At 53.5% G+C, this 20,793-nt stretch overlaps 1 protein-coding gene across 3 annotated transcripts in view; it reads right to left on the reverse strand.

The window, feature by feature from the left end:
* The window catches only part of Sh3pxd2a (SH3 and PX domains 2A), a 197,761-nt gene that overhangs the window by 39,009 nt on the left and 137,959 nt on the right, over positions 1-20,793 (reverse strand). For 2 of the 3 annotated variants that reach the window (XM_005352440.2, XM_005352439.3), the window contains exons 7-8: positions 14,464-14,508; positions 8,562-8,693 (exon numbers count right to left, since the gene is read on the reverse strand). In XM_005352440.2, the coding sequence (XP_005352497.1) occupies positions 8,562-8,693; positions 14,464-14,508 (177 nt within the window). The remainder of the gene's footprint in view (positions 1-8,561; positions 8,694-14,463; positions 14,509-20,793) is intronic. The other variant, XM_026781309.1, reaches the window with a different exon arrangement.

The raw sequence follows: 20,793 nt of genomic DNA on the forward strand, positions 1-20,793 counted from the left end.
CACATAGTAGGTTCTTTTCCATACCTGTCCACTGCTCTACTCTAGCCCTATGCATGCCGTGGGTCACACAGTAGGTTTTCCACACTTGTCCACTGATCTACTCCAGTCCTATGCATGCTGTGGGTCACACAGTAGGTTCTTTTCCACACTTGTCCACCGCTCTACTCCAGTCCTATGCATGCCGTGGTTCTCCACGCCTGTTGACTAACCTGCCTGCCTGCTATGGAAGCAGGATTTCCCTGAGGACTGAGGGCAGGAGGAGAGGAGAGGATGGAGGACCTACGCCATGTGGTATGGGGCTGTAAGAGAGGGGCTGGGATGGTTCTGTTTGGTTACAACAGTAAAAGGCAACATGGACTGGAGGTACCCGGACTACTGCCGGGGGGCACAGCTCAGACCCCATCCAAACCTCTCCAGATCTACCATGTATACAGCCCAACCCCTCCAGAAGGACCTGGGGAGCCAAGATGAGGGAACCCACACTTTCTCCATTCTCCTAGAGTCTCTGCCCTACAGATCTCTGCTTCTTAGCTCTTTGTAGTGCGGGGAGCTTACAGAGCAAAGTCCTCTGGGGTTTGGCCTTTCAAGGAAGCACAATCCACGCTGCAAACACTCAGGCTCCCAACCCTAGGCAGACAATGGCCCATGGTGCTGTGCAACCTTGGGACACGTTACCTCACTTTTCTGGACTTCAGTTTTGTCCTTAGAGAGAACACCAAGCTCCACTCTGCCTGTTACCAAGGGGTTTTAAAAATCGCCCAGTTTCCTATCCTGTGAAACTTAAAATATTATGATTCAGAAAGAGCACCTTGGAAAAAGCTCAAAATCCCCAGCTAGCTGGCAGGAACAGACACTTCCCCAGGTGGCCTTGACCTCTCTGATGATGATTCCCAGCAGGCATCTGAGAGAACAGACTTCTGGCCACTTGGGTTTCAGACACGAAAAGCCAACGGTGGCCATGGCAATGTGGGTGGACCAGACCACGGGAGAGAGAGAGAGAGAGAGACATGGCCATGGTGAATCAGCTTTGGACCCGGCACAGTTTGCTTGCTTTACTGCTAGTCTTTGGCGGACTGACTTGGAGTTTGGCTTTCTCTTACCCCCCCTGGTGCTCCTGGGCCACTTCCCCACAATCCAGTCCAATAAAAAGCTTGAGAGAAACAAATGGATTTTAGCAGGGGCCTGAGAGATGCCCAGCTACAGAGCATGCGCTGAGACAATGATACCCAAACAATAGTTTCATGAACTCAAGCTACAGGAACCAGAAGTTTCCCTCCATGTGGGGGGATTCAACAGGATCCAAGATGGGGAGCTTCAGGGAACACTGACTCCCACAAGACTTTTCAGGGCATATAAGCTAACTGGGTCACCCTGGCTGTTCCCCACCTTAAACTAGGATTCTTGGTCAGCACTGGACATCAGAGGATGAGGTTATGGAATCTAGGAAGATGCAGATAGGAACGAAGGTGGTTACCGTGGGCTACCCTCAGTTACCACCACAGTGATTGCCGAAAACCCAAGTGCTGAAGTGTGTAATATCCAGCATCCCCAGGGTAAGCTGGGGAAAGTGGCAATTTCTCAACCCAAATTCCCTGAGGGTCTGACAAATTATACTCCCCAGAAAACATGTGCCCTGCACTTAGCTAAAGCCCATTACATAAGAGCAGAGGGCATGTGGGAAGGGCTTCTCCCAAGACGTCAGCGGGAGAATGAGACCTGCCACTTCCCTGGGGACAAAGGCAGTACGTACACGTGTGTACATGGGGAGGTGGGCAGGGTCTCCAGGACTGCCCACTCACAGGCAAGAGTCAGGCCACCTCTGTCTACAGAGACAGCATCAGGTGAGGGTGACCGGCTGCTCTATCTGTCCAACCTGAGCAGGGTAGAAGGAAAGTCCAGCACCCTTGCGCTGCGCTGTTGGGAACTACAGCTGGTGCCCAGCATATGGCTGGCAGTGCTTGGTGCTGACAAGCTCTTGGATGCCTTCCTGACAACAGCCATGGTACACATAGCTTGAGGAAAGAACTAGTTCCTTGTCTGCCCCCCCCCACCCCCACACCTGCTCTAGCTGCCCTCCTCGAGAGCCAGGAAGACGGGTTCCCCCTGCTTACCACAGCCTATGGCTAACTTCCACAGGGCTGCCTAACTTCCACATGGAGCGCCTATTCCCTGCTTGGTTGCCCTTCCCCCAGCACCTCTGCTCTGCCCCACATGACAGAACCATGATAGTCAGTGCGGTGTTATTCCAAGGCGGCCCTCCTTTCTGCTAGCCTTGCATGAAGCATCCTGACAGGAGGCATCTGCTCTTGGGTCGCCAGCAGGAGTCCGGCTTCTGTCACAAGCCCTTCTTTTATGTCACAGGCTGGGGACAAGAACAGCTGTGCAGGTAAGAACTCCAAAGAAGGCAGCTCTAGCAGGTGCTGCCCTAACTTCACGGGCAATGATCCCTCTGCTGCCCTCTGCCCCGCAGACCCTCAGAGCTGAGACAGAACCAGAGTAACCCACTGTCTGGCCAGGAAATTGGCCCGAGAGGGTAAACTGTGCCACAGGTGTACCAGTCTGGTGTGGTTTTGAGACAGGATCTCATATGGCCAAGATCAGCCTCAAAATTTCTATGCAGCCAAGGATGACCTTGAACTTCTGATTCTCCTGTCTCTACCTCCTAAGGGCTGGGATTACAGATAGGTACCATCGTATTCTATGGTGCTAGGGGTCAAACCAGGGCTTTGTGCACGCTAGGCCAGCACTGCTCTCTAAGCTACAGCTCAAGTTCCCAGAGTCCTGTCTGCGCTGTGACACACCGGGCACTCGCTGTGGTTCTGGGTCTCAACATGTAGCCCTTTTGAACCAGAATGTTCCAACTCTAATTTCAATATTCCAGCGGTGGCAGGGGCTGCACAGTTGTTCCTGTTTTATAGGTAAGGAAACGGTACTTGGAGGACCCAAGAAACTTTCCGAGGGCCACAAAGCAACCGCCTCAAAATCACAGCCAGGTTTACCCAACCTGAAGTCTAATGTTTTCGTTAGGAGGCTATTTTGCAATTGCAGCGGCAAGATAACCTCTGTCCCACAGTGAACAGGCTGGGCCGAAGGGCCCCAGGCTCACTTGCTCAGGGATTTACGTTCTCTGGCCCTCTCTTCGGGAAGTGAACACACTGCATACCAGAGACGGCCTTGGACCAGGATGGACTTAGGAACTGCTGATTAGGCAAATATGGCAGGGACACACACGCATTTAGGAAGGGACGAGCTATCAGAGAGCAAGGCTTTCGGATGCTCCTACAGAGCCTACAGGGCCGTGTGAAGGCCAGACATACCTACAATGCAGGCTGATTCAGGGAGCTTCACTCCTACAAGGCTGTTTTGATAGTTCACTATTCGGCAGTGCCTCCGGCAATAAACTTTCCTCTCCAGAAACTGCCTCGCCTGTCTTTACTGGGATGTCCACTTCCTGCGGCTGCAAGTCTGGGGTGGCATTCAGGTCGTTCCTTAGTCAAGCGTAGTCTAAGCACACAACTTAGAAGCTAAACAGAGTCAACTTAAGATAACGGAGAGTCATAAAGAAAGCTATGCCAAGTGGGGGAGATGGAGCAGTGGGTGGGGTGACACCGAGCACAGCCACTGGAGTGTCATCTCCAGGGCCCACACAGTAGGAGAGCAGCAACTCCCGTGTGTTATCCCCGTGTTGCTGTGGCATGAATGCCCCTGCAACCCTAAGAAATAAATGTAAGTCAAAAAATTAAAGCTATCCCATCCTCCCAATACAGCCCTCATCTTAAGTGCTAGAATTTCCACACCCATTAGACAGAGACACTATGGGTGTATAAACAATTATCACAGTGCCTGGGACAAAGGAAGTACTCGAGTGTCATAAAATAACAGGGAGTAATTAATGCACGCCCTGTACAGTGTGTTCCCCCCTTATAAAGTCTGTGTGGTACATACCACTGCCCCCTTTTATTCTGAAGGGCTAGAGAGACGGCTCAGCAGGTAACGCACATGCCGCTCTTACAGAAGACCTGGGTTCAGTTCCCCGCACCCATATACCATCTGGAACTCCAGTTCTAGGGAATTTGATGTTCTCTTCTGACCTCTGGCAGGTACCAGGCATGTGTGTGATACTCATACATATGTGCAGGTAAACACTGAGATACACAAAATAAAGTAAGTAAGTTAAAAAAAAATTTAGCAAATTGTTTATTTCCAATGTCAGGGTAGCGTTGGTTTTCCCTCCCTCCTTCCCTCCCTTCCTTCTTATAGTGTTGGGGTAAAATTCAGGCTTTGAGCATGCCAAGGAAGTACTCTACCACAGAGCACCATCTGAAACCCAGTACTTGAATTCTAGACTCTTGGCCCTCTCTGCTTCCATACACAGCCTCCCAAGTAAAATGGTTACAGATACCATGACAAGAATTAGTTAAAATGTCTGTTCTGCAGGCTGGACCACCTGAGTCTGACACCTGATTCCCATAATCCCCAGTGGAAGCAGAAAACAAACCAGTTTGGGGAAACTGGTGATCTGACCACCACATGAATTCCATGTGATTCTCATTCTCTCTCTCTCTCTCTCTCTCTCTCTCTCTCTCTCTCTCTCTCTCTCTCTCTCTGAGGAGGTAGGGCAGAGGCAGCCAAAACAGGGAAGAGAGAGTTTTCCCAGTCCCAGCCTCCCGAAGGCTGGGATTCATGCTTTTCTCTTGGCTTCCGTGAGGTTTTCTCATAGTCTTTCAATCATCTCCAGAAAAAGCTAGAGGACTGACTTTCCAGCATTTAGTCAGAGATCAACTGGACTAAGCACTGGTTTGGAGGATAAAGCACCCCAAGGCTTAGCTTTCTCGTGGGGAGAGTGAGGACAAAGGAGCTCAAAACCCCTTGTTTTCAAGGAAGCATCAGAACCCTCAGGGTATCACGGCAATACCAGGAGACAAAAGACTCAGAGGACAAAAGCTGAGGCAGGAGAAATTCTGTTGACTCATCTCCACGCTCCAGCCCTGGCTGCAGTCTCGGAAGGAAACAATCCTGGAAAGCTGCAGGCAGCTTCTCTCAGCACAGAAACCAGCAACCAGGACCCTGACGTCACCTGCCCGCAGACGTCACGCCAGCCATACCTGCCAGAAGGGGCAGCCGGTGCGGGTCTTTGAGACACAAGAATGTCTTATAAGGAGGCTCAGGTCAAGGGTCAAGGAGTTTCCATGAAGAAACAATGGCTGTTACAGGCCCTGGTGTGGCTTGCTGGATGTCGTATCTTTCTGCTGCATGTGTCCTACTGACCAGTGGACGGTGAGCCTTCCTACATGGGTTCTTTCTGTTTGATCAAAAAGGTGCTTGTGACTTCTACCCAGATATGTGCTCCTTGAGATGGGCTATCCTTATCCATCACCGTCTTGAGATCTTCTCAACTGATACCTGCCTCCAAGTTCAAGCGATCGACTTAATCACTAACACCGCGCTACCTATGAACAACGTGCCGGCAGGATCCCAGGGTGATCATCTTGATTGGTTCATGACTCTGACCCACCTGTCACCGACACACACTTTTACCCACTGCACACTTAAGATCAGCGCATCTCAGCCTCCCCGGGGCCTTTTCGGAGGGAGAGCCCTCAGCTTTTGGACTCTAAGAATCATCTAAACTCTTCGTCTGTCACTTTGGCTACCAAATGGTAAATTGCCTTTTATCATGTAGGATTATTCCATGGAGCTGGTACAATGATCCTATTCAGTACGGGACTTGGGGCCTGGCGATATGGACTTGGTGACTTTCTAGGCAGATCTTTGATGGGTGACAGCCACAGAATGCTGCTGGCAAGTCCACATCTCTCATCACCTTGTGGCTGTGGTCCAGGTCACAGGAGGTCTTTGACAATCAGGCAGAGCCAGAGGTTTCTAGGTCTCTCCATGGACCCTCCATCAGAGTGGCTCCCAGCTAAGGGAAAGGGCACACAGGCAGAGGCCTGCCCCAAATGACACACAGGGAGGCCTGGGGGGATGGTACTCACTGGGGCTGCAGCCCAACACCACCAGTGGAAATGTTGCAACACCCTCACCGTGTCGCAGGTCAAAGGCATCACAACTGGGTCTTTGTTCCAGAGTTCTGAAGCCTCACTCACCACTCCTTCCAAAATCATCTCACAGGATGCACACGGCTCACCTACAGCACCCCCACAGTCCAGCCTCCGGGTTCTTTACCAGAGAATTACCTCCCAGGAGCTGAAATCTGGCCATCTAGCCTTCTCCTCCTTACCCTGTGTCTCTCATTAAGCTGGATGTCCATCCCAGCCATGCTGATTTCAGATGGACAGACAGACAGGTAGCCACAGTACTCCAGATCCTTGTTCAGACACACATGTAGCTACGCAGCTATCCCCACAAACCATGAAAACAGCCGAAAAGCCACAAATAACAGGAGTTCAGACACAAGGCAGCCTCCACTCCAAGCAGCCACAAGGCTACACCATGTTACAGAAGGAATAGGTAAGGCCTGGCGGAGTAGCGGGACCTGAAGTTACCCAGTGCTCTTATAGGGTCTCTGTGCTAGCCGGGCCACTCAGGGATGAGTGGCAGGGGCAAGCTGAGGCCCCTTTACAGCCAAAAGAACTATGCAGGAGAGCAGGTTTCTAAGCCCTAACACAGATGCACATCTCCGAGTTCTTCTTCCTTCACCCTTAAGCAAGAGTCCATGCATTCTAAGGGTCACACATACGTGATGGAAAGGGGAAAGGTAACTGAGTCTGCAGAGTCCTTTCTAACTTTTATTTATTTTATTACTTTTTGAGACAGGGCCTTACTATTTAGCCTTGGGTGGCCTCAAACTCCATACAGTGCCTACCTCTGCCTCCTGAATGCTAGGATTAAAGACATGTGCCACCACGCTCAGCCTGGAATGGTATACCAGGACTCTGGCTGGCCAATGGCTGACTGACCCCAGGCTCAGAGGCTCACGACCTCCTGCTGCTCTGGGTCACACAAGGTGGTGGTGTGGCAGGTACCTGTGGCAGCAGGCGAGTCCCCAGAGAAGCCTTTCTTGAAAGAACTGACCTTGCATTCAAAAGCAATCTCCTGCCTTTACTAGGAGCAGGCTCCCACGTGAACAAACTTTCCTCCCCTGTTGCCTCTCATTATGGCAGACCCTCCCACCTCCCATGGGGCCTCAGGGCCTTGGGGCTCCCAGAGCCAGCCCCCCAAGACAATAGCATGACGGGGCAAAGTTACACAGGAAGGGAACCAGGGCGGTGTTCACCTGGAATCCAGGTCTGATACCAGGTCATGTTCTGTCATGCGTGCCATGTCCCTGCCAACCACCCAAGCACAAGGACAGAGCCTGAGTTCTCAGGGAGGGTAAGTGATCAGGAAGATGACTGCCTCAGGATGGGGAGTCCAGCCTATGCTCACATCACAGCACTGTGCTGGGGAGTTGGGTCCCCTAAAATGTCCAGAGAGATTTCTTTTAGCTTCTCTGCAGCCATCTAGAGGCATTCAGAAGTTTGGGAGCACTGTTTTTGACCTCAGGATACTTGTTTCTGGCCAGCTCTCTGTGCCTCAGTCATTCTATCTACAGAATGGGCACAGTGACCCACTGAACTGCTTTCCTTTTGAAATATCAGAAGGAAGAGAAGATGACTGGGCCTCCTTTTTGAAGGGCCCACAAACGCAATCCGGGGTACACCTATGCCCAGGGCCTGCCCCCAGCAAACCGAAACTGAAACCAAAACAAGATCCTGAATCCTCTCAAGCCCTGGCAAGGGCTTTCAAGCCTGCAGGGGAGGCCATAGTTCCAAGGACCTTCCGGCCCTTCAGGGGCTCCAGGAGCTGCAACAGGGGACTGACAGACTTGAGCCCTCTTCCCTCTATCTGCAGTATCTTTTCTTGCCAAGGATACCAAGGGGGACTTCAGTCCACTCTTCAAGAACTCCGGAACCCTGGGAAGCCATGGTTTATTCTCCGTGTCAGTTCCTAACGACACAGTAGTTGCTGCAGGACCCCTCCTGGCTCCAGGACCTGGCTTTATCCAGTGCTTGGGCCCTCTTCCCTGGTCCTGGTAGCTTCCAGCTCAGCAGGGGGCAGCCACCTCACTACCCACACACTGCCCAGACACGAGGCAACCTCCTGCAGGCCTGGCCCTTCCTCAGACATCTTGCCAGAGGTCTGAGGACTCTGGAACCCATTGTCATGGCCCTGTCTTCTCCTCCCACTTCTGTCTGGATCCTGGCAGACAGCTCAGCTGGGGAAGCTGTCACTGGGCACCAGAGCTACCATCTCCTCTGGGCCTCAGATGGCACAGGGCCCCTGAACAGAGCATGGATGCTTCAGCTGCCACCTTGGCCCTGCGTTAGCACAAGCTGGCAAATTAGCCTCAAGCCAGGGAGACATTCTTCCACCACCAGGCAAACTGCTGGCCTGCAGCCCAAACCAACAGGGGAACTTCAGACTTCTCGGCCCTCTCCCTGCCAGATGGAAATAACGTATAGCTGCAGAGGTGGGGGAGGAGGAAAGGAACAAAAACCCAGCAGGGCCCAGGAGCCAGGCTGGAACCAGGAGTGGACAGCCAAAGGCCAGACACTCACCACTTTCGTTCTTCTCGATGACATCTACCACCTCCCCGGCCTGGAGACTCAGCTCCGAGTTCTCTTGTTTCTTATAGTTGGACACCACCACGTACTGTTCCAGGATCATGGGCTCGGCGTTGGTGTCGGCACCTGGCGAGGGCAGAAAGCATGCAGTGAGCCAGCGGCCGGCCGTGGCCCCGCGGCCGGGGCGCCCTCTGTCCATCGCCCTCGAGGGAGGCTGCTCGGTTGCCAGCGCTGCACCGAGGAGCAGCCCGTAGCCAGGGCTCGCAGCTTGCTGGACCCCAAGGACAGGCCATATAGCAAGGCCCCACACCGGCCCCCTGCACCGCGGGGACCGGGGGACATGGGGAGCCAGGGGACGGGAAGGAGAAGGGGGTGGAGAGAGGCAGAGGCAGGCAGAGATGGAAGACAAGGAAATTGAGGAAAAAGCCTGCTGCTGCCTGTGAAGTTAGTCACAGCCCGGCATGGGGGAGTCTGCAGCGAGGCCTGGGGCCTCCCCTCTCTCCAGACTCTAGTGCTGGCTGGGGTGTGAGAGGAGGGCCCCAAGAGCACAGTGGGCGGCCCATGAAGGCTGAGATCAGAGCACAGGAGAGAGAAAGAAGGGAGGCGAAGGGGAGGCCCAGGAGGCCTGCTGCCTCTACCCCAGCCTGTAAACCCAGAGAGAAAAGGCAGCAGGGATCCCCTCAGGAGGGAGAGGGAGAGAACTTCTCCACAGCCTAGGTCCAGCAAAGAGTCAAGAGGGTTTGAGGCCACCAATCACTAGGGCTTACTTGCAACCCTTAAATAGAAACACATGAGACCCGTCGAATGAGGAGCTGGGGGTGGAGGCAGGGGATGGGAGGAGGGCCCAGACTGTTTACTTGAAACCCAAGAAGAAAGTCCCAGAGCCAGTGCTGGCGAGCTGAGCCCACCCCCCATCCCCCATCCTCCCACCCCCGCCAACTTTTCCTCAAGTTCGGCTCCATTCCTGTCCTCCTGGCTTTCAGAGGGCCGGGCAGACAGCAGTGTTATGCTTTCCGGAGGAGCTTTCCTGGGCCTCACCGCCATCGCAACCAGCAGAGGGTGACTGGTTCCCCTTGCATTGAGGCTCTGGGCAGTTTCAAGAGCCTCAGAACCAAAGGTGGGGGTGTATCGGAGAGAGGGTAGGTGAGCCCGGCTTCCAGAAGCAAGTTAGTTCTTTGTCCTACTTGGCTACTTGAACCAATGTGACGTTCATGAAACAAGGGCCAGGCTAGAAAGTGGACAGACAGAGTGTCCATCGCATGACATATGGCTGGATGTGTTGTCAAATCTCTGCCTTTCGGCTGTCACCGTGGGCACTCTCAAAGACAGGATGCCCTGCTAGCCTTCAACGAACCCACAGGCAGAAAATGACTAATCACCTCTTTCAGGAAGACTTCCCAGACCTCTCCACTCACAAGGGAATTCTAGTACATTTCTTATACCACACTGGTCAGTCAGCCCGTCCTTCCCACACCAGTGGCTGAAGCAGGAGTTCAAGGTCAGCCTGGGTTGCTGGTCAAGACCCCTGTTCCAAAACCAAAACAAATGCAAAACCCTAGCAAGTTCCGCACAATTGTGTGGCCAGAGAGTTAATTCAGCGCTTCCTGTCTGCTGTGGTGCCTCAGCCCCAGACACATTCCCTCTATATGACAGGGTCTGACTCACAAGCCGGGCAGGTACGGCTCGGTTCACCTCGAGACACCCCCTCTCCCTTCCCCTTTAATTCCCAGACTAATGAGAGGTTTAGAGAGGACAGGAGACGCATGCAGTTCCCACAGCTCATACAAAGACAGTCAAACCACTTACGATTGCTTCAATGGTTCAAGTCCACCTCTCTTCTAATTACAGAACACTCGTTTATTTCCATACACACTGTCCTTCCGACACAACGACCCTCCACTTAGGAATGGAGACTTATCCCAGGAGCTTTTAAACCCCTACACTCTGATGCCCAGGCTTCAGAGAGCCAGCTTTAGTGGGTGGGGCCTCGGCATGACTCATTTTGCATACCCCATCCTGTCCCATGGTTCAGCTGTGCAGCCAAAAGTGAGACGCAGTGCTTAGACCTCTGGGTCCTATGTGAAGAAGGCGCTGTCAGCGTCTGTGGCCAAAGAACTATGGGGGAGTCGAAGAAGTTCATTCTCCTGGAAAGAGAAAGAACTTTTCTCTCACATAGCGTGGGCTTTGCAGCCCCAGATGGAACCTTCGGAGGCTCAGAAGCTGAGGTGTGTCCCGTGAGCTCACACACGCAAGCCCCCAGGGAGCCCCTGGAAAGCCAGAATTGCATTTCAGGCAGAAACACAACCAACAGCTGGGAAGCCCAGCATCTGTATGCAGATGTTACCAGCTTCTGCACCAGCTAGACAGACTGGGCACTGGGCGACAGATGGCCTCCCACTGTGCCCTGGGGGTTATCAGTGCCTCCACAGCAAAAACCAGAAAAGGACCAGCCACCGAGGGGACTTCAGATGTGAAAAACAGGAGAAGAGAATACAAGACTAAAATGGGGGACAGGGGTGGGAGTTAAGTCCTGAGAACGCCAATTACATGCAAGCCCCCATCAGGGCCCTTCTCAGTCAGTCCCATACTCAACATCGAAGCAGAGCAGCATCATGCTTGGTCCTCACAGAAACCTGCACAGAGGGCTCCACAGAGCCCCATGTTACACATGGTAAACGGAATGTCTCAGGGGGAAGCAGATTCCCTAAGGTCACTTAGCTGTCCCATGCCACTAAGCACATACTAACCCCCGCATCACACATAGCCTACACGTGCCATTAATGCTTAGTGTCTAGGAAGGACCCTTCCTCACGGCATCCCGGGACCCCTGGCACACCCGGTCAACACTGGAGTTTGGGATTTTTATAGATTCATACGGTCATCTCTAGCGCATAGGTCCTTTAGTGGTAGGCACTGAGTGTAACGTTAAAGTACTTCCAGACGGATGGTGTGGCTGCTATGTGGAAGGGTCTTACCTTCCCAAGAGGGGGACAATAAATGACTGAACTGGAAGTGGGGCAAAGGCGACATGAAGCTGAGGCAAGAAGGAACAAGTTCCTCCAGGTCTGTGGCCAGACGACAAAGTAATGAGGACAAAGACGAGGTGCCCATGAGGCGACAGATATCAGCTCATTTCCAAGCCAAGAAAAACCCGAGGCAAGATTTCAAAGCAGAGAAAATCTACACACCCACAGCCCTGAAGTCTGCTTGGGAAGTTGGCTGGAGCCTCTAACGCCTAGCAATCTGGCACTCGGGAAAGCAAAGCAAAGGGACCCTTCTCCAGGGTCACACAGCGCAGGCAGGCTGCCACTCTTCCTGGAGACAGCTGTGCTAGTTGTGGGATTCTCTCCTCCCCACCTTCCACCCCCAGTGCAGGCAGGCTCCAGGCTCCTCCCTCTGGCATCTGCCTCTTGGGATGTCAGCATGGCAGCAGGCACTAGGAACAGGTATCCAGATGAGAAACTGCTTGGTGATGTCATCTGGAGGGGCAGCTCTGAATCTCCTCCAAGGTAGGCAAGGCTTGGAAAATTGGGGTCTGGAGGAGTCTGCGGGAGGAGGGGGAGCCTCCTTGTGCTTGGCAGAGTGAGAGGGGTGGACCCTTCTAGAGAGTACTGTTTCCTGGGTTAGAATGGGCCTTTACAGAAGAGGAGTCCCTGGCTGGGCCTGCTAGGGTCCTGAGGATTGCTGTCCTGCTCCTGCCTCGCCTATTCCTCCAATAACCATCTGCATAGAACTTTGGGATTTCCTTTGTCAACTTAAGTTTCTAAACTAGGCCTCTGCCAAGTCATTTCCCGGCTCCCACACCTTCAGCGGCTCCTCATTACTTACGGGATAAAAGGCAGATCCGAGCCCAGCCTTTCCTGTGGTTGGTGCTCCCCTGTTACTCCTCCACCATTCCACGGAACATTCATGATTCAGCACCCATGATGCTCCTGTGCACACTCTTCTTCAATAGCTCCTGCAGGCCCTGCCCCCTGCCCTCTGTCCGCATGCATTCCCCTCTCTTTTATTGCTCTCAATTCTACCCAAGCCCTTCTGCCTCTTTAGGAGACTCCCTTAGCACCTCCTTCACTGAGCGTCTTGTTCTCTCCTGGGCTTTTGGTTGGGAACGGTTTCCCAACCAGACCATGTACTTCAGACCTGATACGGGTGCCACAAGACAAGACCTAGACCCAACCATTGCCTGGCACTCCAAAGGCAAAAGATTAGAGTCAGGGTCTAGTCCAGTCTTGCCCTTGCTTGCTCTGTGACCCTGGGGAGGACACTTAACCTTCTCGACTCTGGCCTCCTCATTTGTGAGCAGGAACAGTATCTCAGACGCTGTTCTGCCTCTGCACTGAAGTCACAGGGCCTAAAGCCCCGAGCAAAGTACAAGCAGCTGCTTAGAGAGTAGAGCATGGGAGACGGAGGAACCAAAGACCTCACTGCCAGGGACAGCAAAAGCCACTGCCCCAATACATCTCTCCTAGACCCACCTCCAGGCAGGCAGGGCCTTACCAGCAGGAGAGAGCCAACTCAGAGCCCCTTGGTCACTGAGGGTTGGATGCCAGGCTAAGCAGCCCAAGGACCCCAATCTATTAGGATCTCTGGCATTAGCCCCATCGCCTCTCTGTTTCCTGTCTGACAGAATTCTCCCAGCATTCCAGAAGGGAAACCAAGGCTGGGAAAGACTCGAGCCTTGGACTCTCAGTTGGCCAGGCCCCGTGGGAGCTCAGCCCCAGGTTCCCCATAACCCTCCCAACCCTGGGCATCCCACCAAGGCCCAACGGCCGCTTGCAGCCGGTTCTTCCCAGGCTGCACTGGGCCTGCTGGCCTCTCAGCTATACGTTTGGTGAATAGAATGCATTGCTGTGGGCCAAGTGGGCTCGGGCTCCCTGGCCTGAGCAGAGGGGAAAAAGGGACAGGAGCCCAGTGATTAGCTCAGGCACAGGCCGGCATCATAGGGGACACCATAAGGATGACCAGGAGGGAAGGGGGACCTCCCCCACTGCCTTCTCGCCTGGCCTCTCTCCCAGGATGCTCAACACCCCCTTCCCTGCCATCAGCAGTGGCAGGAGGCAGGGAAATGGAGCTTGAGCTGTAACCCTGCAACTGGCCCAAGACCTCTTCTCCCTCCAGCCCTGTGGTGCCTCCCCACCCCTTCAGCCTTAATGTTTGCTCTTAGAAAGAACGGGACCCTGTGGAAGACTCTTCTGGAAATGTCATCGCTCTCCCACCACTTATAGGACTAAGCACTATAGTCCTACTGTTCATGGCTTTTGCCACAAGGCTAAAAACCAAGACCCTGACCCTCTACCCAGATGGCCCAGTTAAAGGCTAAGTCTCCAGGCCCTGAAGGTACCTCATGGCATCTAAAAGCCTTGGGGCGATTCCAAGCTCTGAACTACTGGGATTTGGATCTATGATCCACCCTATCACATGCACAGCAAGGAACCTCCTGCTCTCCAGATCTCCTACTCCCCTGAGAGATCTCTGGAAGGTGTCTCACATGAGAGATGGCTCATTTTTGGCTACTCTCCCTGGGATGGTCAACGTGATAAGGCCAAAAATGACAGCAACCCGCCATCATCCTGGAACAGAAATGCCCCGAGATGGCATCACATGCCCTTGGGAAGGTTATGCAACCCCCCCCCCCACACACACACACCCAGGGCAGTGCAGGCAGGGCATGGCCGAGCTGGGATTCGAAGCCACAGGCACGGGGCCAGCACGCTCTCACCCTCGCCACTCTTCAAGGCTCAGCTGAGGATGACAAAGGGTTGGTTCTCCCAGCAGGCACAAGGCCCGGGAGGGGAAAAGCCCGGCATGCAGATCAAGGGAAGCATGCGCAGGGAAGCCTGTCTCCTCGGCACACACGCTGGGACACATGTTCATACGCATGCACGCAAGGCAGTACCTGTCACGTCCTTCTTGGGAGACTCAGTCCAGCTGGTTAGCCACACTTCCGAGTCCCCGAGAGAGCAAGGAGAAGCAGGAGAGAAAACCGTTAGGCAGGCAAGAGGGCCACTGAAGAGTGGCTGCAGACACTGAGGTTCAGGGCGCCCTGGGCGGAAGGCGGGGGAGGGGAGGGAGTGATTTCCTGGCCTAGGATGACTGCTGGGCGTGGGCCTGTATGATTACAGAGGCTGGCTGGGATAATGAGGTGTCTGTTGAAACACAGGAATCTCTGAAGCAGACTCCTGACCCAGGCCCTCCCTGCAATGGGATTCGGCTTTAGTGTGGGCTGGAGAAGGCCGCTCTGCTCTGCCTCTGTGGCCATGTGGGAGGCTGGTCCTATGGGGCCTGGTGGCTCCAAGGATTGTCAAAGGCCAGCGGGCTCAGCACACCAGACCCAGGAACTCAAATGTCAGGGGAGTTTTCAAGTTTTATGATACCGCTATGCATTCAAGTCATGTTCAGCTCCTGCCACAGCTGCGCCCCCGTCCCCCCAATAGATGATAATGTAGGAGCAGAAGACTCCTAGTGGTTCTCAACCTTCCTAATGCTGATACCTTTTCCTTGTGCTGACCCCTAACCATAACGTTATGTTCGTTGCTACTTCATAACTGTAATTTTGCTACGGTTATTAATCGTAATGTAAATGTCCATGTTTTCTGATGGTCTTAGGTGACCCCTGTGAAAGGGTCATTAGACCCCAAAGGGTCACGACCCACAGGCTGAGAACCACTGTCCTACAAAGCCCTTCATTTCACGCTGGACCCAGGAGAGGGACCTCTAGTGGTGGGGAGATGAGGGCTGTATTCCAGGCTCAGACAATAGTTTCCCATCTATTTTCTCACCAATGAAACAGGGAGGACAAAACCACAGTGTCATGGAGGAACTGGTCATTGTGGGCTAGGGTGCCCTAAGAACTATGATGGGGAAGAAGCTCTTCACCTGCGCGCACGCGTGTTGGTTAGCACACCACAGGAGGACAACTTTAGGGAGTCAGTTCCCGCTTTCCACCTTTACACGTGTTCCAGGGGTTGAGCCTGGATTGCCAGGCTTATGCAGTGAGCACCTTTCCTGGCTGAGTCACAGGGCCAGTCCTGGGTCAAGCATTTCTGGAATATCAAAAGTCACCACGAACCCTGGAGGTCACATAGGCACTGTCTGCTCATAGTGGAGCATTTACTCCCATGAGGACTCAGGAGGTGGGCACACGCCTCCGGCCTCAAGCTGCTCAAGAGGCACCGGGTTTCTATGAGATAGAACGGAGCCATTCCTGGAGATGACCCCGGGTACAGGGTACTGGTTGCAGGAGACAGTTACAGGTTAGTGCTGGGCTGCACACATGAGAGGCAAACCCTTGCAGGGCTGCTACTGATGGCCAGGGGGAGCTGCAGCCCTCTCCATAGCAGACACCACAGTCAACATTGGTCCAGCGTTTGTGGACTCCCGAGCTTTGAGCTACACACCTTGTATAAGCACTACTTCGTTCCTCTCTGGACAGCAGGTGTTGTTAGCATTCCAGCTTGTATACACAGTGAACCAGAGAGGCAGCGTCCCTCGCTCAAGGCTACACAGCTAGGACAATGCCCATCTCTCGCAAGGACACTGATCAGGCAACCTGAGCTCGATGCCACCGTTTCAAGCACATTCATTACACACTTGTTCATAAACCTGCCTCCCCTCCCCAGCCCCCGGCCTGGAGAGCTGGGAAGCTGCTGTTTCAAATTTTACTGTAACCCAAGAGCAAGTTCTAAAGTGGTCTCTGGGGTCTGAGGCCTGGGTACAAACCCAGGATCCTCCCCTTTAAGGGAGTTACTTAATCTTTTGGAGCCTAGTCTTTCTTTTTTAAATAAACCTCTTCTTCAAAGTTGATTTTTATTTCAGACTCTTTTTTGAGTGATTTCTTGCATGTATGTCGGCGCATCACTTCCGTCCCTAGACCTGCCCCAGAGGAGCTGTCGGATCTCCTGGAACTGGAGTTACAGATGGTTGGGAGCTGCCATGTGGGTGCTGGGAGTCAAACCCAGGACACCCTGGAAGAGCAGCCAGTGCTTTTAACCACTGAGCCATCTCTCCATTCCCTCAAAGTCTATTCTGGAGCTTCTAAAACTCAGGATAAAGTGACATGCCTGCTTTCTTGGCTGCCACGATGACTAGATGAGGGGATGCCAGTAGACGCCATAACACCTAGTGGTTACCAGTGCTTCCTGAAGGTTAGCCACCATGGTGGGCACCACTTCCCTGCTAGCACGAGCTTGGCTCTCAGCGTCACTCAGCTCTGGGGGCACCAGGGAAGTCATGGTCCCAGGGTGGTAACGGAATGATACACTATGCTAGATACACCAGGAAAACCCCTGCGTTTAGTCTGAGATACTTCCCACCATCACCTTCAGACTGGGTCAGCTAGAATAAGGGACAGGGCTGGGGCTGAGGCCAGAGCCTCTCACCAAGACTGGCAGCCGGCGGGACTGCCCTCACGGAGCTGGGAAGGGCAGACATGCTGAGGGCCACCAAGGTTCTAAGTAGCTGCAGGCAAAAGGGCCCAGTGAAGAGCGGGGTGGGGATGGGGAGCTCACCTGCCTGTGCCCACATCTTGCACCCTCTCTTCCTTTGTGGTTCCTTCTGGGTTCCCTCAGGAGAAAGTGTTTTGAGAAAGGAGAATCTCCCCCAGTGAACCACAGAAAGGCATTCTGCCTGGGTGTAGACAGTCCAGGAAGGATTATTCTGCCAGCCAGGGGCCAGGGAAAGCTTACCTTAGGGCTAGGGATCAGATGGTCTCTGGGCAGACCACTCAGTTCTACCATGATGGTGCAAAAATGAGCTGGGCATGGGGGAAACCACAAGTCCCAGTACCTGGGAGGTGGTGGCAGGATGATCAGAAGTTCAAAACCTGCCTGGGCCACTTAGATTCTGTCTCAAAATCTAAAGAGGGCTGAGATTGTAGCTCAATGGCAAAGTGCATGTCTAACATATTTGAGGACCTAGGATCCATTTCCAGACAAATAAATAAATAAATATCACCCAGTGATTATACCAGGAACAGTAACTGGGCCATTCATCTTCCAATAAAAACCTTATTCACAGCAGCACAAGGTAGGCTGGAAGTGGCCAGAGGTCAGAGAGCTGAGCACATGCCCATCCTCAGAGGAAAATGGGATAGACAGAAACAAGCCTGTCTTTTTAAGAGCAGATCATTTCCCAATCCCTGGATGTGCAGAGTAAATCCAACCCTGCTGCTCCCAACCCGCCCTGGCAAGCTCTCTCCTGGGGTGGAAAGGACCCATTCCACCTAGTTCTAATGAGCAGAGGAGAGCCTCTGGCTCCCACAACCGGGCCCTCCGGCCAGCAGGCAGACAGGGCTGCTGGCTCAGGGGCAAGAGGCAGGCACAGCCAAGAAACAGCTGTGACCAACACAAACCAACTGGCGCTTTCTTTCCCTGTCCTCCACTGACCAAGGAGCCAGGGTCCCGCAGAACAGGGACACAGTTTCCCACAAAACGAGAGGCATGGGACTGGCATTCCGCAAGCCTGGCCTTGCTGAGAGCTAGCTCTGCGGCCTCGGGCAAAGGGCCTCAATATTCAACACCTGCCAGGGAGAGCACTCAGGCCTGCTGGCCTCTCAGGTGGTTGTCTGACGTTCTAGACTTTCCTGGCAGAAAGCTGGTACTTGCCATAACACATGTGAGCGAATGAGCCCTGGAAGACCATCTTTCCAGAGAAAAAGAACCACTTGAACACAGGTTCAATTTCTGGAAAAACCAGCCCCCAAAAGGAGATTGCTCTGAAATATGCCTTATGTTTGAATATGAGACATCTCCCACAAGCCTCTGGATTTCAGGTCTTGTCGCTAGCTGATGGGATTCAGGGAAGTGACTGAAACCTGAGGCTTTGAACCTAAAATGGAGCGGGAGATGGGAAGACGTAGGGAGTGGAGCCCACCTGGAAGGAAGCGGGTCACTAGCTGCATGGCCCCAAAGATGCTTCGGAACCCCTCTCCTTCCTTCTCTGTCTGCTTCCCGGCTACAGTGAGGTCAACAGCTTTGCTTTGCTGTCTTATTTACCCCAGCCCATGGTGATGAGATGGAATTGGTTAGTTAGGTTTGCACCACTGTGACCTGGCAGGGACAGCTGAAGAAGAAGCTTCATCTGGGTCCATGGTTCCGTCTACCATGGAAGGGAAGCTCATTTCACAGGAGGTAAACAGTAACAGCCGTTCACAGCACGGTGGACCAAGAAACAGGGAGCTCGGCTAGAATATGGGAAGGGACAACCTTCAAAGACTGGTTCCCTGGTGAGCTGCTCCCGGCAGCTAGGGCTCCACAGTCTCCCAAAAGAGCGCTGTGAGCTGGAGAAGCATTCAGATCACAGGTGCAGATCTGCTCCGTGACAATGACTGTAACCTCTGTGGCACCATGAGTCAAAACAGACCAGTCCTCCCTGTGAACTGTTCCCTCGGGCATCTGCTAGAGCCAATGGAAGACTGAGCAATAGCATCGGGCGGGGGCAGAAACACGGAGCAAGAGTAACAAGGACCTGGGCCTTGTGCCCACTTTGCCATTTACAGTGGCTGAAGTAGGACACCTAGCAATCTGACTTCTTGTCATCCCCACCTTCTTCAGGAGTTTGCACACTGCCGTCCTCCGCTGCCCCGGAAGGCTCCAGGACAGGTGGGAGCGACGGCTTAGGGAGATGATGGGAAGCAGGCAACAGCAAAAGCTGTGGATTCCAGGGTGATAAGATGGTGTAGAGACGGGGTCTTTCAGTTACCCATGATGTCCATGGCCCTGCTGGCCAGCAATATCACCAAGAATCTAGGCCCAGGGAAAGATCCAGAGTCTGCAGGTACGACCAATCGCTGGGCTTGGTGCACACTCGGGGCTGACCCTGGCTCCTGCTGGGTCTGAGTGTTGAGGAAGAAGCCAAGAATGACAGGCAGGTACTCCTGAATTTCCAGAAGCTCCCCCAAGGTCAGACTGTCCTAGCTACTCTAAATGAGAAAAGGACCCCGCCTCCCCTATCACCCTAAGCCCCTAACCGTGAGCTACTGCAGCGCTGTGGGAACCGAGCTCCACATACCCAGTCCAGCCTTAAACTGTGTGTGCAGGATACTTCCCTGGAGGAGAGCAAGTTCCACATTCCCAACTAATAAACCTATGGTGGGCTTCAGGCCTGGGTGGAGGGACAAAAAGGGGGTGGGCTGCCAACTGCTCAGACTCCGTGGAGAATGACAGAGAGCCAAAGGCGTGGGGGACCAGTTTTCACGGCTCAGGGACTCTGCCAGGCCCGAAGGAATGAAAATCTCTGGCCTCCCCAGCCCTTCCCTCTGTCAGGATCTCAGGAGAGGCCTCTCCCTCTTTGGGAATTCTATTGTTCATACCCGTGAGCAGCTTCTAAGCATCCAGCTGCATACTAACCCCCCCCCCTTCTTTTGCTACAACTCGACTTTGCACAGGGCCAATTTCTTAAGTTTCTGAGACTCCGTGTGTTTCCCTCTCTGACTATGCCACCAGGAAACCTGGCCACTGCTTTTGGCCTGTAGCTGCCAGCCCCGTATTTAATGGTAGCAGCAGCAGCAGGAGCTGTTTTCAGGACAGGAGCATGTCCCTGTCTCCCCCACTGACATGGACACTTGTTCCAACAGCCCCACGGGGCTCATCCGTGTCTTATAGAGGAATTGTCTCCGGGGAGAGGGAGCGGGCACAACCGTGAGAGAGACTATTGCCATCTGGGCGAGCATGGCACAAAAGAAGATGGTGAAGACGAAACAAAGAGGTCAAAGGCCAGTTTCCCCAGCTCATTACTACGCTTCAGTCAAACTTCTTATCCTGGTTGAAGGTCAGGTTTAAGTGTGATTTTGAGGCCGGGAGATGGTGGTGTGCGCCTTTAATCCCAGCACTCAGCAGAGGCAGGAGGATCTCAGGGAGTTTAAGGCCAGTCTGGTCTACAAAGTGAGTTCCAGGACAGCCAGGACTGTTACACAGAGAAACCCTGTCTCAGGAGTTGGGGGCATGGGATGAGGAGTGAATTCGATTGGGCAGTGCTGGGAGACAAGGCCTCACGGAGGTGTTTGGGTCATGTGGATGTAACCACCAGGAAGGGGTAAGCCTTTCTCCCAGGAGCAGCTTGGCTACTACTGTGGGTTTTGGGCCTCCTTTTGTCCCTTCTGCACACGCCCACTTGCCCTGTCACTGTTGGACATCTTCGGCTTCCTGGTCCTATCACACAGGCCAGAAAGACCATGTGGGGACTCACGGACGGACACACACACACACACACACACACACACACACACACA

The sequence above is a fragment of the Microtus ochrogaster genome, chromosome 8 (assembly GCF_000317375.1).
Source record: "Microtus ochrogaster isolate Prairie Vole_2 chromosome 8, MicOch1.0, whole genome shotgun sequence".
NCBI lineage: Eukaryota > Metazoa > Chordata > Mammalia > Rodentia > Cricetidae > Microtus > Microtus ochrogaster.